Source organism: Stigmatopora nigra, chromosome 6 (assembly GCF_051989575.1).
Source record: "Stigmatopora nigra isolate UIUO_SnigA chromosome 6, RoL_Snig_1.1, whole genome shotgun sequence".
In the NCBI taxonomy this organism is placed as follows: Eukaryota; Metazoa; Chordata; class Actinopteri; order Syngnathiformes; family Syngnathidae; genus Stigmatopora; species Stigmatopora nigra.
This window is the reverse complement of record NC_135513.1, coordinates 5,014,845-5,029,919: the sequence shown is the minus strand read 5'-3', so window position 1 is coordinate 5,029,919 and position 15,075 is coordinate 5,014,845. Positions and strand designations below refer to the sequence as shown.

The window sequence follows — 15,075 nt, the reverse complement described above, 5'->3', positions numbered from 1 at the left end:
CACGACACCATATAGCTCGGTAAATGGAATAAGAAGAAAAAAAAAAGAAAAACCTTTTTAATTTATATTAAACACTTAGTCATACTTTTCAGTAAAAGGTATTATTCCGAACTGCCTTCGGCAGTTCGGAAGACAGTTGGAAGGGCCACTTTATGTCGCGTTCTCGAGTCGGCCTTCGGCCGACTCTCGACCGCTTGCTCAGTCGCCAACTGCCAACACCGGGGATCGATCCAACGTCTTTCCGACCGAAGGCGAGTGTGCAACCTACTACACCAACTCGTGCCCCACTTATACATAGGTGTTGAAACGTTTTATCCAAGGAAACTGGGTGAAACACTTAGTCATTTTTTGGACAAAATGCTTCATCCACTAATGAAGACTTATTCAGTTAAACACTTAGGCATTAGAACTTATTGTTTTAACTGAATAATATTGTTAAAACCTTTGCCTGCACTGGGATTTGAACCCAGGACCACATAGGTGGCAGACTGATGACTTATCCACTGGGCCACCACCCTGTGAGAGAAAGCAGTAGTACTTGTACTTTTATCTCTTTCTTTTAACTGAATAATATTGGGAAAATATTTGCATGCAATTGGATTTGAACCCAGGACCACAGAGGTGGCAGACGGATGACTTATCCATTGGGCCACCACCCTGTGAGAGAAAGCAGTAGTACTTGTACTTAGTACTTATTCTTTTAACTGAATAATATTGGGAAAACCTTTGCATGCACTGGGATTTGAACCCAGGACCACATAGGTGGCAGACTGATGACTTATCCACTGGGCCACCACCCCGTGAGAGAAAGCAGTAGTACTTGTACTTTTATATCTTTCTTTTAACTGAATAATATTGGGAAAATATCTGCATGCACTTGGATTTGAACCCAGGACCACAGAGGTGGCGGACGGATGACTTATCCACTGGGCCACCACCCTGTGAGAGAAGGCAGTAGTACTTGTACTTTTATCTCTTTCTTTTAACTAAATAATATTGGAAAAATCTTTGCATGCACTTGGATTTGAACCCAGGACCACAGAGGTGGCAGACAGATGACTTATCCACTGGACCACCACCACCCTGTGAGAGTAAACAACAGTCATTTGAAGATTTTATCTAAGGAAAGCGGTGAAGGACTTAGTCTTTTTTTAGTGGCAAAATGGTTCATCAACCAGCCAATTGCATGGCAAACTCCACACAGGCCAATCGAGAACTATATTTTACATCACACAAAAAAAAAAAACTTTCTACACAATGAGAATTCTCAAAATTATTGGCCTATGAAATGGGGTTAAACATTTTGGAACCCCCTGTATTTATATGATGTTGGGGTAGTTCTTGAATTTTGGCATGAGACAGAAAGAAATATCCTAATATACTCACTCTTACTATGTGAAAGATGAGCTAAGTTGAGTAAATACCCAAATTATTGTACTGTATGAAATAAGTCGTCACACTCACTTGTTGCCATCACAAGGGTTGTTCACTTGCTGGTCACACACAGGTCCTGTCCAACCCGGATGACAGGTGCAGGAAAAGCCACGATGCCCCGTCGGGTGGCAGTCCCCTTGGATGCAGGCCCCTCTCTGACAGGGCTGGCAACCAGGCTCTACCCCTTGACCTATCCACTGCCGAGTGGTGCTCTGTGCGGTTCCGGGGTCCGTGGCCCCCAACCCGAGGCCCGCGCCTAGGTTCTGGAGCTTCCCGTTGATGTAGAGGTTGCGGAGACAGCCGTGGAAGCTGGTGCCGTTTCGCCCACCCGAGCTGTGCTGCAGGGCTGACAGACCCCCGGAGGCTGACATACGATCTGGCATTCCTGAAACGCATAATAAAGAAGTTCCAGAGAGGCAAAATATGAACTCATTGACTCTCATTGATAAAGATATCCTTCTCAATTTGATAATTCTACAAACGATAGTTCTTACACAAATAAAATCATTGCTGATGCTGACCACAATTGGAAGGATTATTTTTCTTACCTCCCAGGTAAAGTGGGGAGTCAATGTTGAGTGTTGATAGATTGCTGATGGAGTTGATGGATTTAGGTGCTCCGCCATCGATGGTAAGGGACAACGTCTGGTCTGATGCTACCAACTCAACCGCATGGAAGCTCCCATCGTTCACTGTCTCAACACTGTAGGAGAAAAAAAAATAATCATGAGATATTGAGCTTTTCCATGACAAAATTGCGTCCCATCCCATTTAAATATAATCAACCTCCTAAAATAAAGGTGTATTTTTCCTCCTCTCCTTATCCTGGCAACTTGTAATAAATCTCCCACAATTTTTCTGAAAATACTTTAAAAAAAAACTTGAATAATTATAGAATAACATGATCTATTCATCTACCCTGGGGCAGACTAACAAAAGCGAGGTAACCCATTTACCCTTCAGGCCACTATAAACCACTTAATTGTACTTTTACACCCATTCTTTTAACCCTTTGTAATCAACAATGAGAAATAACTTTGTCATGTTATTTGTTGCTGTCCACAAACCTGTATATGGCCGAAGGGGGATAAGAGCCAGTATCATAGCTGACCCGTAGGCGTCCCCGATAAAGCTCCATAGCGATGTGATCATTATCCCCCTTGTATAACAACACTCCACTGTCCTCGTCTGTAGCAATCTGAAAGCAAACTAGGATTTCAATTGGAGTTCGAGGTGGATTTATGAGCGGATACTTGCAAGTTATGCACACCTGCAAGCTAATGTTGGTATGTGGTGAGATGGGGTTAGAGGGGAGCTGCAGGTACGACTTGCGGTCCACAAAGTTGACACTGACGAGAGTCTCGCAGCGCTCCCCTTCGTAGCCTTGGAGACATTGGCAACGGGGGTCGGTTCCCATGACGACGCACTGTGCACCGTTGAGGCAGTCGTGGTTGTCGCAAGGGCTGGTGCGAGGAAGGACCATCGGTGGGGACAGGTCGCAGAATAACCCGCTGCAACACGTGTAAATCACATGCGTCATGGAAGAATTACAGGTGGAGAAAACCAAATTTCTAAAGTATCTTGGAATAAGACCTTTAAAGAAGCTTGTAATATACTTTTCAGCATGTCTGTCAGTTTTTGCTCAAGTGTGTTTTATGTGTTTAAATACAGTGATGTTAACAGAGGTTAACAAAATCATGTTTTCAATATTTCAATTTGTACTCATGTACATTTTTTATTTTATTTTTTCAACACATTTATTAAAAAAACTTGCATTAGTTCTTCAAAAATTTACCAGCCTTTCTTTGCACAAATATTAGTTATTGTTGATATTCAGCGATTATTTCTTTTTCTGCTCATTGTTGTTATTTGTGCACTTTATGGTGAAATTTAAATATCAATATACTTGTATAATAATAAAAGCTTTCAATTCAATAACCGAGTACATTTTCTGAGTACTTTTCTGACAGTTATTAAATAAACACGAGGGGGAGCCCTCCCTCTACAGTCTGGAAAACGACCTAATGTCAACCTATTCTTGAGTTAGCAGCCAATTAATTTAAAAATGTCAATGACACACTTAATGCTCCTTGTTTATGCCAATGTTTAAGATGGTGTCTATGGATAATTATTATGCATTTTGCATTCCTTACCTGTAGCCTTCAGGACAGACACAGGTGTAACCATTGATGGCGTCAATGCACTGACCACCATTCTGGCACTTGTTTTCATCACAATCATTGTAGTCCAGCTCACAGTGCTCTCCAACATAACCTGGGGTGCACTCACACCTATGATGCATGCGTGCAAGCACACACAGAATAAAAAACATACATTCAAGCATCTATTGTACAAAGTCAGCATCTATTCGCGTGTGAGCCATCGAGGCAGAATTGTCAATGGTGCATGAGTGCGTGGGGGTCCGGCCTACTCACTTGTATCCCTGAGGGGTCAGAATGCATTTAGAATCGTGCTGACATGGGTTCAATTCGGGAGCGCAGAAATCTAGCTTCTCTTCACAAAGCTCCCCTGAGAACAAACAGCAAAACATAAACTTTCACTTCGAAGAACTTTGATACACGTGACTCTCGAGTGTGTATTATTTGATGAATGACTCTCTTGTGGGAAGACTTGACACACGGGTCTGATAAACGATGTCATCCCTGGGAATGGCATGCCCATGATGATATTCCTGGGCGCAACCCTGTGTCCCTCAAACTCTGAATTTTAAATTGATTAAAAGAACTCGTGGCAGAATGAAACAGAGCTCCTGATGCTACAAGGTCCACAGTGGGGATCATTAAAAAATACATAAAAATCACTTGAGGAATAGTCTGTGTAATATATTTATGCCTGTTTTGAAGATTTTTTGTTCATGAACCATAAAAAGTAGATGACATTATTTTAAGGCACCCCAAAATACTTTAACAATATAAATATTTATAGGACAAAAATCAATAACAGGTAATATGGAAGTATGGATGTATATGTATGTATATATACTATATGTATGGCTATATATGGATGGATGGAATCTACAATTTTAAAAATGTTTATTTTTTTAGTGTCTTTAAGTGGGCTAGTTTGGACAAATGTTTCTTTCGTGTTCTTTATTCTGATTTTGTCCACTAATTAATTTGATTACAGAATCAAAACTTGACTCTCGAGGTACGCGATATGAATTCGGCAGCGAGCAAAAGTGAAATAAAATCAAAAATACTATATTAAAAACCATTTAAGATAAAGGACATGCATTTCAAAGAGTGTACCAGCGTTACGCGAATGAATGATGGTGCGATATCCATCATTGGAAAGGAGGCAAGCAGGGAGAGGATGGAAAGAAGCAAGTAGAAAGTAGAGAGCAGCAATGAGAAGAAGCAACTAACCTCTCTCCACCTCATTGGTAGCAGCTGCAACCACAGAAAAGACAGCGGATGGCAGAAAGCAGAGCGAGATGAGAGAAAGACAAATGACAGCGAGACACAGAGAAAACACCGCCGCCAAGGTTAGCAGTTCACAAGAGCGCACAACACCAAAGCACACGCGGAGCAGAGCACAGATGTGTGGTGAACTTATCTTAATTTAATCGATTGCTTATCAAATTTATAGTTATGAAATATACATTGATCTGTGGATGCAAACAATATTGTGTGACAGGCCAATGGCAGAAGCTATATGGTTGTTTGGTGTGATGAAATTTTCCTCAATTTAAGCCATTCTGCAAAAAAAAAAACTTTAAAATAAGATGATTTTCATGGTTTTGAATAAAACCTGTCATTAGAATCTCAATGTTAAAGTCAGGTTTTATTCAAAACCATGAAAATATTTGATAAAAATAAAACCAAAGATGCGTATTAGTGGTGCTAATTTTCCTGATATGATAATAACAAGTGTCAAAAGCCAAATGGTTTGAATAAACATCTTTGCCCAATTTCTCATCGTTCATTAACACAAATTCCCTCGTATTCCATTGAAAGCATAACAAGGGTAAACTTATTTTTGGGGGATATTGGACTCAAACAATGATGTGACTGTACATGTCACCATGGGCGCGACCATGTATTTTTTACCTGTGTATTCCAGTGAGCACATGCACGTGTAGTTGTTGATTCCATCGACGCATGTAGCGTTGTTCTCACAGTCGTTGTCTTCACAATCGTTGATGTTGATTTCGCACGAGTCGCCTTCAAAACCCTCGGGGCACACACACCTTAAAGCAAAAATAGACAATGCTTGGTCAGCAACTTGCACAATGTCATTATTCCGTCGACATGAGCGTGACTCGATTCTATAAATAATGCTCACACACACACAGGCAGACGCGAAGCGCAGTCGAAGCGATATATGCTATGACGGGTCTAATAAAAGCTCTCATGTGGCATAAAATGATTAATATCTCATTTTGTAGTCAAGACCCGCTCTTTATTGCTCCCGTGCCAATGTGCCGCAGATGAGATCAAAAGTAAGTGTACAAAAATGAAACTATAGATGAAAAGAGATTGATATTTTTTAAGGAAAAATCCAGGAGAGAAGGTGAAGGAAAGGTTGCAATACAGATGTGAGCTGCATGTCGTTTCATTTTCGCTATTATCAAATTTTTAAGGAACAGAATGTGGACTTACGAAAGGTTGAATGAAATAGCGCACAGGTAGTCTAATGGAAAAGTCTGGCCTTTCTCTTAGTTAACATATATGTTGTTTAATATTTAATAATCCATATAAAAATGTATAGAGGAGCATTATACTAGTGCCAACCTGCACAAGAATCTTAAATTCAGCCTGCATTGAACTAACTTCTCAGCTTTAACACTAAATTGAGTTGAGGGGTCAAAACCTGACAGCACATTAAAATCTTTAGAAGTTTCACAGTACATATAAGTATATATATATATATATATTTTGGAATAGCTTTATAACTTTGGATTCATTTGTTGCTTATATCAATATTATCCATTGACAGTTAAAGACATCAACCCGATTCCGATTGTCTATTTAGCTAATAAAAGTGTAAGGATTTTTCTGAAAGCAGCCTTTGAAAAAAATGTTTGGATACCCTTATTGTAGGCTTACAGCATGTATCAGAAAAAGATAATCTAAAAATGGGGATATTGGATTAATTAAAAATAATTACAAGTCCAAAATATAATTTTTAAAAATTAGAAAAAACATGACTTTCGACTGAAAAATGTGAATATTCATTCAAACAACTAAATATAGTTTCTGTGCTATTTCAATTTAATAACTATCAACTGGCAAATAACATGATCATTGAACTGCGGACAATGATATGCAAACTGATCATCTGTGTCCCAGATAGTCTTTTGGATGTGAATAATCACATTTTATAATTTTAAATGAAATAAAGCAAATACATGTAGTGTAAATGTGTATTTTGTAAATAATCATCTCACCAAAAACTACTCCCTTCGCCTTCTTTTAGATGACAAGTGCCTCCATTTTGGCAGGGGTTACTAATGCAAGCATGGATGGGCTCCTCACAGTTCTGGCCCTAAATAAAATCAATTGTACACGTTCACCAACACTTTTAAATGATTTTTTACTCAAATTCTTGTGGTTACCTTAAATCCATAAGGGCAGGTGCAGCGGTAGTAGTGCACCGGGTCGTTGAAGCAAGTTCCGTCATTCTTGCATGGGCTGGATAGGCAGGGCTCACATTTAGCTTGGATGCTGACATCTACTGGTCCTGCATGATCCCAAAAAACAAACAAAAACAAAAAAACAGAAGCCAAACGGCACATGGATGATCACTTTGCATATCATTTGAAGATCCGACAATATTGCAAGCAAGGAAACAGGCACACTTACACACAGACATTGACTTGCATTGAAAAAAAATTACTTTTGCCTGTGGCTGTCAGAACAATACAAAAATTTGGTTCACACATGAGGATTCAGAAGAAAAAAGGGTGAAGGGAAATGAGACGGGAGGAAAACCGGGACGGGGCAATTTCAAGGAATTGTGGGAGGCGTGGTTTAGGGGAATATGTGATTGGCTACTTTACCTGGCACCAGATAACCACAAGGACCCAGGACTTCTACAGTGCGTCAGTTAGATTAGGTTGAAAATAGGATTCAGTAATGTGATCATTGTCAAAAGTGATTCAGAAAAAGGTTCACATTCAGTAGTATAATTTCGCTCCGATGGAATCCGACCATGCTGACCAGGAAAATTAGTTAACATGTTCATGCTCAGTTGAAATCTTGAGACAAAACTCCATGCCAAGCAATTCTTAAAAGCAAAGTGTTTATAATTTGTTTTCAAGGCTAAAAGAAGGATCTGGTGGGTTTTCAGAGAAGGATGGAGTGAATTATCGAACCTCTATTTTAAGATGAACTTCATGTTACTGTTATTGGCAGTAATTTTTTACAAATACTAGATGTTAAAGTTCATTAATGTCACAAGTCATTTTATTCCTATAAATTATAAATATTTAATCCATAAATTCTAATTGCTTGTTCTTACATTTTCCTAACTTACACTTATATAACCCTAAGTGTAAACATGTTCTTGAAAACATTTTCCTGCAATTTACCTTTATTTCTCTAATTCATCATTACTTCTTTTACTTACTATTAATTGGTTGTTCATACATTTTCCTAACTTACACTTATAACACCCTAAAAAAGTGTAAACATATTTTTGAAAACATTTCCTGCGATTTACCTTTTTTTCCCTCTATTTCATCCTTACTTCTTTTACTTTTAACAAAAAAACTTCTTCAAAATGTACCAATTTTGGCAGTTCCAACACAAAAAGTGCCAGTTTCTACCTGCATGTGGTGCTGTGTGACTAAAGTGGAGGAAGCACACGTGCACATACCTGTACAGGTGAACTTCTTAGATGGCGTGGTGAGGAGTAATTTGTCCGTCATGTCACCGGGCCCAGTACAGCGAGCAATGCCAGGTTCTTTATAGCCACTTTTCACCCAGTCGGATAACCACTGCATGTGGCAGTCACAGTGCAGAGGGTTAGCGCCCAGAGCCCTGCCAAAGACATACAAAGTCAACGTCGGGTCTTGTTTTATCAAGTAGAAACAAATAAGAATTGATTTGTTTCCACAGCATAAAGCATTTTATACCCCGAGCGAGACTGCAGCGGGAATTTGACCAATATTTGGAATAAGAAAGCCGTGAATCAAAATGAACGGCTTTGGCGCAATCTTTTTCTGTTGTGGATGTGAGCCATTCTCATTGTTTATGGCAGCTGAGCTGTCTAAAAAGAACTTAAAGCTAAGGTTTTATACGAAAAATAGTATGCTACTATTATACTAAAATTAAAATAAAGCATATTTGAATGTATGTATTATCTTCTATTTACATTACTGTGTATATTAAAACTTTCTCTTGCAATTTGATGTTTTTTTTCTTACAAAAAGACCATTTTACTATTCTTTTCCTTTCGGCTGTAATATGCAATCATAAAATGCAATTGTAGGTAAGGAGCAGTAAAACCAGAAATGTGATAAAAGGCTATATTACAATGGCCACCTATACATTTATCAGTATAACAGCATAACAACACTTGGTTATTTTTTGTAAGGTGTAATTTTGATCAACTTTTGTATTTTATCTCAGTACACAAAGAAATAGTCAGTATTTGTGTTGCTCACAAGTGGGAAAGGGAAGACAGATCTTTGAAAGCTCCTTCTGGTATGACTGAAATATCATTCCCATGGAGAGACCTGAAAAAGAATGTTTAGTGAGAAAAGTTTGGCTGTTGGCTTTCTATGTTTTATCCCAACTTTGTCGATATACTCACAGCAAACGCAGAGACTTGAGTCCATCGAACGCCCTCGCTGGTATGCACCGCAGGCGATTATAGCTCAGGATTCTTTTGAGACAAATAAAACATGTTGGCATGGACACATAGACATAGAAATAAAGCAGGCACGGGAGAAAAAAACATATTGTTATGTTATCTGCAGCAGGTTATTATTCTTGCACGATCACACTCTCTCCGTGGATTGAAGCAACTATGAATGCCTTATATTTTTCACTTTATTAGCAGAAATAAACTGCAAAACTGTAAATTTATCATTCACATCCATAGTAGGTAACACACACACATACACATACACATACAAGCGCAGCAATGGGATTGATTTAAAGCCAAACTCACAAGGTAAGCAGCTCAGACATGTTACTGAGGCTGTGGTTGGACAACGTGCTGATCTGGTTGTTACTCAAATCACTGAAAAAGGAAACAGTGACAGGTACATAAACATAAAAGATCACACACACTCACCCCCAAGGCCGTTGAGTCATAGCATGCGCGCAATCCTTACGCCAAACAAAAAAAAATGCAGTTTCCCGCGAGTAGACGCATTACGAGTGATATAGCAAAGATCTCGGACAAAATGCCATTGGGGTTAGTTTAGGCGGACTGCAAGATCAAGGACGGACGGGCCTGCAGCCGATGAGTTCCCTCGGGTAAGAATGTGGAATGTGAGCATGGAAACTTACATGAGTGTCAGATGTTTGTAATCGGAGAGCTCCACCGGAACCTGAGTGAAGTGATTACCATCCAAATACCTGACAGGTGGATTGACAGAAAAGAGAGCAAGAGAATGAGAGAGCGAGCGAGAGAGAGAGAGAGAGAGAGAGAGAGAGAGAGAGAGAGAGAGAGAGAGAGAGAGAGAGAGAGAGAGAGAGAGAGAGAGAGAGAGAAAGAGAGAGAGAAAGAGAGAGAGAAAGAGAGAGAGAAACAGAGAGAGAAAGAGAGAGAGAAAGAGAGAGAGAGACAAAGAGAGAGAGAGAAAGAGAGAGAGAGAAAGAGAGAGAGAAAGAGAAAGAAAGAGAGAGAGAGAGAGAAAGACAGAAAGAGAGAAAGAGAGAGAGAGAGAGAGAGAGAGAGAGAGAGAGAGAGAGAGAGAGAGAGAGAGAGAGAGAAAGAGAGAGAGAAAGAGAGAAAGAGAGAAAGAGAGAGAGAGGAGAGAGAGAGAGAGAGAGGAGAGAGAAAGAGAAAGAGAGAGAGAGGAGAGAGAGAGAGAAAGAGAGAGAAAGAGCGAGAGAGTGAGTGAGAGAGAGAGAGAGAGAGAGAGAGAGAGAGAGAGAGAGAGAGAGAGAGAGAGAGAGAGAGAGAGAGAGAGAGAGAGAGAGCAAATGAAATGGGAGAAAAATGTTATTTAATCATGCAGGAAATTCTTCATCTTCACCAGAGTGTGTAGTCATTTCAGCACGAGCCATAATAAACAATGGATTTTGATATTCCCACAGGCATCTTATTAAGAGTTCAATGAACGTTTTTCCAGCTTGCTTTTGCACTCTAATGCATCAAACTGAAATTCAGGTATGGTAATAATAGGAAATGGCCTAATTTAGTCTGATATTTATTCTAATTCTACATCATAATTTACAGGATATTGACCAAGAATAATGAAAAGTCTCGGAAAAGAACATTATTCACAAGGTTTTTGTGGATGATATGCCATTTTGAGTTTAAATTATATCGTAGCTAAGACATCCAAAGTAAATGGAATTAAGATGACAAATTAGTAAGAGTCAGTTTCAGAATCAGTTCGGAAAATGTAGTTAAAAGTCTCACAGCTCAGTAGTTTCTATTGGTAGGCCTTTGGGCAGAGTGGTGAGACCCTTGTTGCTGCAGCGGACGACCGTGTCCAGGCATGAGCACTCTGCAGGGCATCTCAGCACCGGAGAGCAGCTGTTGTCATCATTACCTGATGGAGATGGATGGAATAGGGAAACAGTTATGAAGACCAATGCAAGGAGGAAGGCTATATGGAAAAATAACCTGAGACATCCCTATCATTAGAAAAAAATAACCAAAAGATATCATGTACTATAATTTTCAGACTAGAAGTCACACCAGCCAAAGAATACACATTGAAGACGAAAAAAAAATATAAGTTGCACTGGAATCACATTTTTTTGGAAGGCATTTAAGTAAAATACATATACATTTAAGTTTCAGTCTCAGGATTAGCCAAACTAGGGAAAAAAAAGTGCGACTTATAGTCCAGAAAATACACTATATATCAACCCAATTTTTAAAAAACGTTTAGTTATATGTAAAAAAAACCAGTAGTAGTGCATTGTATAAAATGCATGAAAATTGAAAGACAAATTGGATTACAAAGAAGTACAATTACGTGACGTATTATAGTACTATGAGCACGTGAGCTTGCGTTTAGTATTTGTATTAGCGTTATCAGTATTTCCAGCCCCCAACTGCAACTATGATTGCCTGCTCTTCCTCGTGATTTCATTAGTATTCATCATCACATGCAGGTGAGCTCAAATCCAACAGTAAGGATGTGTATAAAGTAGAAAAAAAAATATATAGATCTGAATACAGATCTGTAATGGATCCATCCTACCCTCTTCACATGCAAAGTCCTGAACTGCCACATCCTGGATGGGAATCTCTTTCAGAAAATATGGATTCTGGCAGCGAGGGTTGCCGGTTACAATTCTCTTCCTCCTTAGCCAATCACCGAGCCAGGCCAAGTGACAGTTACAGTTGAACGGATTGGCCAGAAGGTTGCTGGAAAGGACAAAACCCGAAAGTGGCCAGTCAGTTATTTGTCTGCTTGACTGATTGCATCTTATTGTTTTTACTCACAGAGTGGAAAGAGAGTGCAGTGTGTCGAAGGCGCCGGGGTTCATGGACGTGATCTGATTGTCGTAGAGTGACAGCAGACGCACTGAGCTCAAACCCACGAAGCTGCTGTTGCTCACGCAGCTGATGCGATTACTCCGAAGCATGCTAAACAAGCACACACACACACACACACACACATTTGGTTAACGGCGGTCTAGACATTACCATCGGAGAATATTTTAACTGGATTCAGTTCATAAAATCCACAAATGTAATGAGATTCCAAGCTACAGCAATTTGGAGCAAAATGAAATAGAAGCCCTTCTACGATATTTTCCACTGTCTTCATTCATCCGGAAAAATACGAGTGAGTTATAAACCAGTTTTTATGCTATTTTATCTATTAAAAAAACATTTTTCAGCAACTAACACTATTAAAAAATACTTATGTAATACATATGTATAATTCCTTATTGCCTGACCTTTAACATTGCAGGCAGTGGTTATAAAAAAATTAAATATGAATTAGTATATTTTATATTATTGAAAGCCAATGTAAAATATAGCATAGTTGAACAATAACACATTAAAAATATTTACGCCACTGTTGTATATCACACCAAATATACCAACATAATATTACATTTTAGAATGAAAATTCAGGAGGAACGTAAAACACACTAACTTCTATGAAAAGCAAATTTAAACAACCTCCTCTAAACTTTAACAAGAAGTCAAATGGTAAAAAGTCTCAACATGTTGAGAAGGTTGAATTGAGTTCACCTACAAAAGTTATTGTACGTTTGAAATTCATTCACATGGAAGCCAACTATACATTGTATAAATTGTGTTTATGGTGGAAATGCTGTCAGTGCTCTCAAGGTCTCCCTCCTTAAACCATCCAAGCCAGACTTTATGGGCTTGTTTAGATTTCCTTTGTGTACTGGATAGAGAAATGGCCATTGCTAAAGTTCTTCCCAATAAATTGGAATGATAGACTTGTCCTAAGTCGAAAAGTATTCCAGTAAGGTCAGGTGAAGACTTAAGTTTCCATTTAAAACTGTTCATTCATTATTGATCTTAAATGGGAGTGAAACCAAGAGTTATAAGGCATTATCAAGTTGGTGAATTTACTAAAGGTCTGTGTGTGTGTGTGTGTGTGTGTGTGTGTGTTTGTATACCCACAGTGTTCGCAGGCCACCGAGCCCCTTCAACATACGGTGATGTACATTTTCCAATCTGTTGGAGGTCAAAATAAGCTCATTGACCCCCGAAGCTCCTTCGAAAGTGCCCTCCTCTATGTCAGTGATGCGGTTATTGCTCAGGTTACTAGTAGAGGAGGGAGAAAAGCAAAGAAAACATAAAAAAATCACCACACTTTGAAAGTATTAGGCAAATATTCAAGACAGATGAGGAAGTGACGCTCTGCAAAGTCAACAGTTTTCTCTTGGTGACCCGAATGTGACTTTTGGACTGCTACTATGTTCCAGTAAGGCTCGCAATATATGTCTGACTCACATCTTCCGGAGCTGGGGTAACTTCTTGAAGATCCCAGTAGCCTCAAGAACAGTAAATTCATTGTTGTTGAGACGCCTGAGGGGAGAGACATTGGATTGATTGATTGAGGACATATTTAGAGGACAAACACACCAAAGAAGAAGAAGAATGAGACCAATATGCCTGGTAGTTAACTAAGTGACTCACAGTTCTGCAGTATATTGTGGTATGTGGTCTGGTATTTTGGTGAGTTTTTGATTGGAGCAGTCCACCGTGGTACCCTCGCAACGGCACTTGTCGGGGCAGGCCAGGTCGGCGAAACAGTCCCCTCCTAGCTTGCTGCGGTAATCCTCCGTACCTGATTGCAATCACAATGCAACGTCACTTGATGGTCATGTTAAGAGTGGAGCCCCAGCGTTTACTGGCAATCTCCTCCAAAGTCAACAAGAAGTTCCACACGTATTCAAGGAAACACACTCGCACTTGGCCACACACGCACACACATACACAGACGGGAAACAGACAGTTGTGTCTTGCATCTTGGCCATGCTGTAGGGATTGGCAGGGCCGTTCCATGGTGCTTGAAAGAACCATGTTCCACTTTTAGGAACCTGGCAGCCACATGGTTAGATCAAGCACAAAGGAACAACCTGCAGACTGACTGCTCCTTGGCTGGAACACGGGGTTCGGAAGGGGGGGAGAAGGTAGGATAGCGGCAGCGAGCGAGAAGTGGAGAAGGATGAGGAGGAGGAGGGATGGGAGAGGAAGAGCCAAAGTCATTTCCCACAAAGTTTGATTAATAAAATCATTTTTCAGATTTTTTTTCTTCCTCAAATGGCCGATTTTCATTATATGATAAGCTATGATTGATGTTTGAACAGTAATACATTTTAGTTATAGCTTAGGTACAATGACCAGTTAGTTCTTAGTAAACTTAAAATGTCAAATAATATTAATGGACTGCTTCAAGTGAGTTAGAAATTAGAGTGGAGAATTAAAAGCTATTACAGGAATACTTTAGAAAACTTTTCAGTTCTGTTTGCAGCACTGTGGTATATCTTGGTTGAATTAAATTTTTTCATTATTTATGTCATAAAATAAAGGCTTAAGTTTGTTTTTCCAACCCAACATTTGTAAAAGGGACAACCTTTGACTAACCTTTGAAAATTAAGAATTGTTTTTGGCTTCTGGGGTGCCACTAATGGGGGTGAGGCTTGATATCATTGATGTAATTATTTTTTTTAAATGTTTGGGGAAAAAATCATTTTAAATGGAATTTTGGGGTACAATAGTGTATTCCTAATGGAGTCTCAGGGACACAAACATGAAATGCAAGGAAAACCTATGTCATCATCACTTTTTTTTATCAGACTTATAAGAAATGTCTTATAGAGAAGGAAATAGGAGGAGATGCCAGTCAGTTTACTACATCTAGAAACAGAAGGATTCAGAAATATAGTGAAGGACAGGAGCCAGAAAACACCGACAACTGCGAAACAAGGGGATGTGCCTTCATTAAAAATAAAAAAATAAGAATAGAGAGGAAGGGTCAGTAAAAAGCGG

The 15,075-nt window shown here is 39.3% G+C and overlaps 1 protein-coding gene across 9 annotated transcripts in view; it reads right to left on the bottom strand.

Annotated features, from left to right (window-relative positions):
* slit2 (slit homolog 2 (Drosophila)) overlaps positions 1–15,075 on the bottom strand; it is a 73,160-nt gene that overhangs the window by 3,193 nt on the left and 54,892 nt on the right. For 3 of the 9 annotated variants that reach the window (XM_077719433.1, XM_077719435.1, XM_077719442.1), the window contains 19 exons: positions 13,720–13,870; positions 13,534–13,608; positions 13,201–13,344; positions 12,037–12,180; positions 11,792–11,958; positions 10,999–11,131; positions 9,918–9,986; positions 9,574–9,645; positions 9,214–9,285; positions 9,065–9,136; positions 8,275–8,438; positions 7,013–7,137; positions 6,845–6,942; positions 5,505–5,644; positions 3,870–3,963; positions 3,588–3,725; positions 2,502–2,945; positions 1,983–2,137; positions 1,465–1,819 (listed from right to left, as the gene is read on the bottom strand). In XM_077719433.1, the coding sequence (XP_077575559.1) occupies positions 1,465–1,819; positions 1,983–2,137; positions 2,502–2,945; positions 3,588–3,725; positions 3,870–3,963; positions 5,505–5,644; positions 6,845–6,942; positions 7,013–7,137; positions 8,275–8,438; positions 9,065–9,136; positions 9,214–9,285; positions 9,574–9,645; positions 9,918–9,986; positions 10,999–11,131; positions 11,792–11,958; positions 12,037–12,180; positions 13,201–13,344; positions 13,534–13,608; positions 13,720–13,870 (2,812 nt within the window). Of the gene's footprint in view, positions 1–1,464; positions 1,820–1,982; positions 2,138–2,501; positions 2,946–3,587; positions 3,726–3,869; positions 3,964–4,820; positions 4,845–5,504; positions 5,645–6,844; positions 6,943–7,012; positions 7,138–7,456; positions 7,490–8,274; positions 8,439–9,064; positions 9,137–9,213; positions 9,286–9,573; positions 9,646–9,917; positions 9,987–10,998; positions 11,132–11,791; positions 11,959–12,036; positions 12,181–13,200; positions 13,345–13,533; positions 13,609–13,719; positions 13,871–15,075 lie in introns of all 9 variants that reach the window. The other 6 variants (XM_077719437.1, XM_077719440.1, XM_077719438.1 and 3 more) reach the window with 4 other exon arrangements.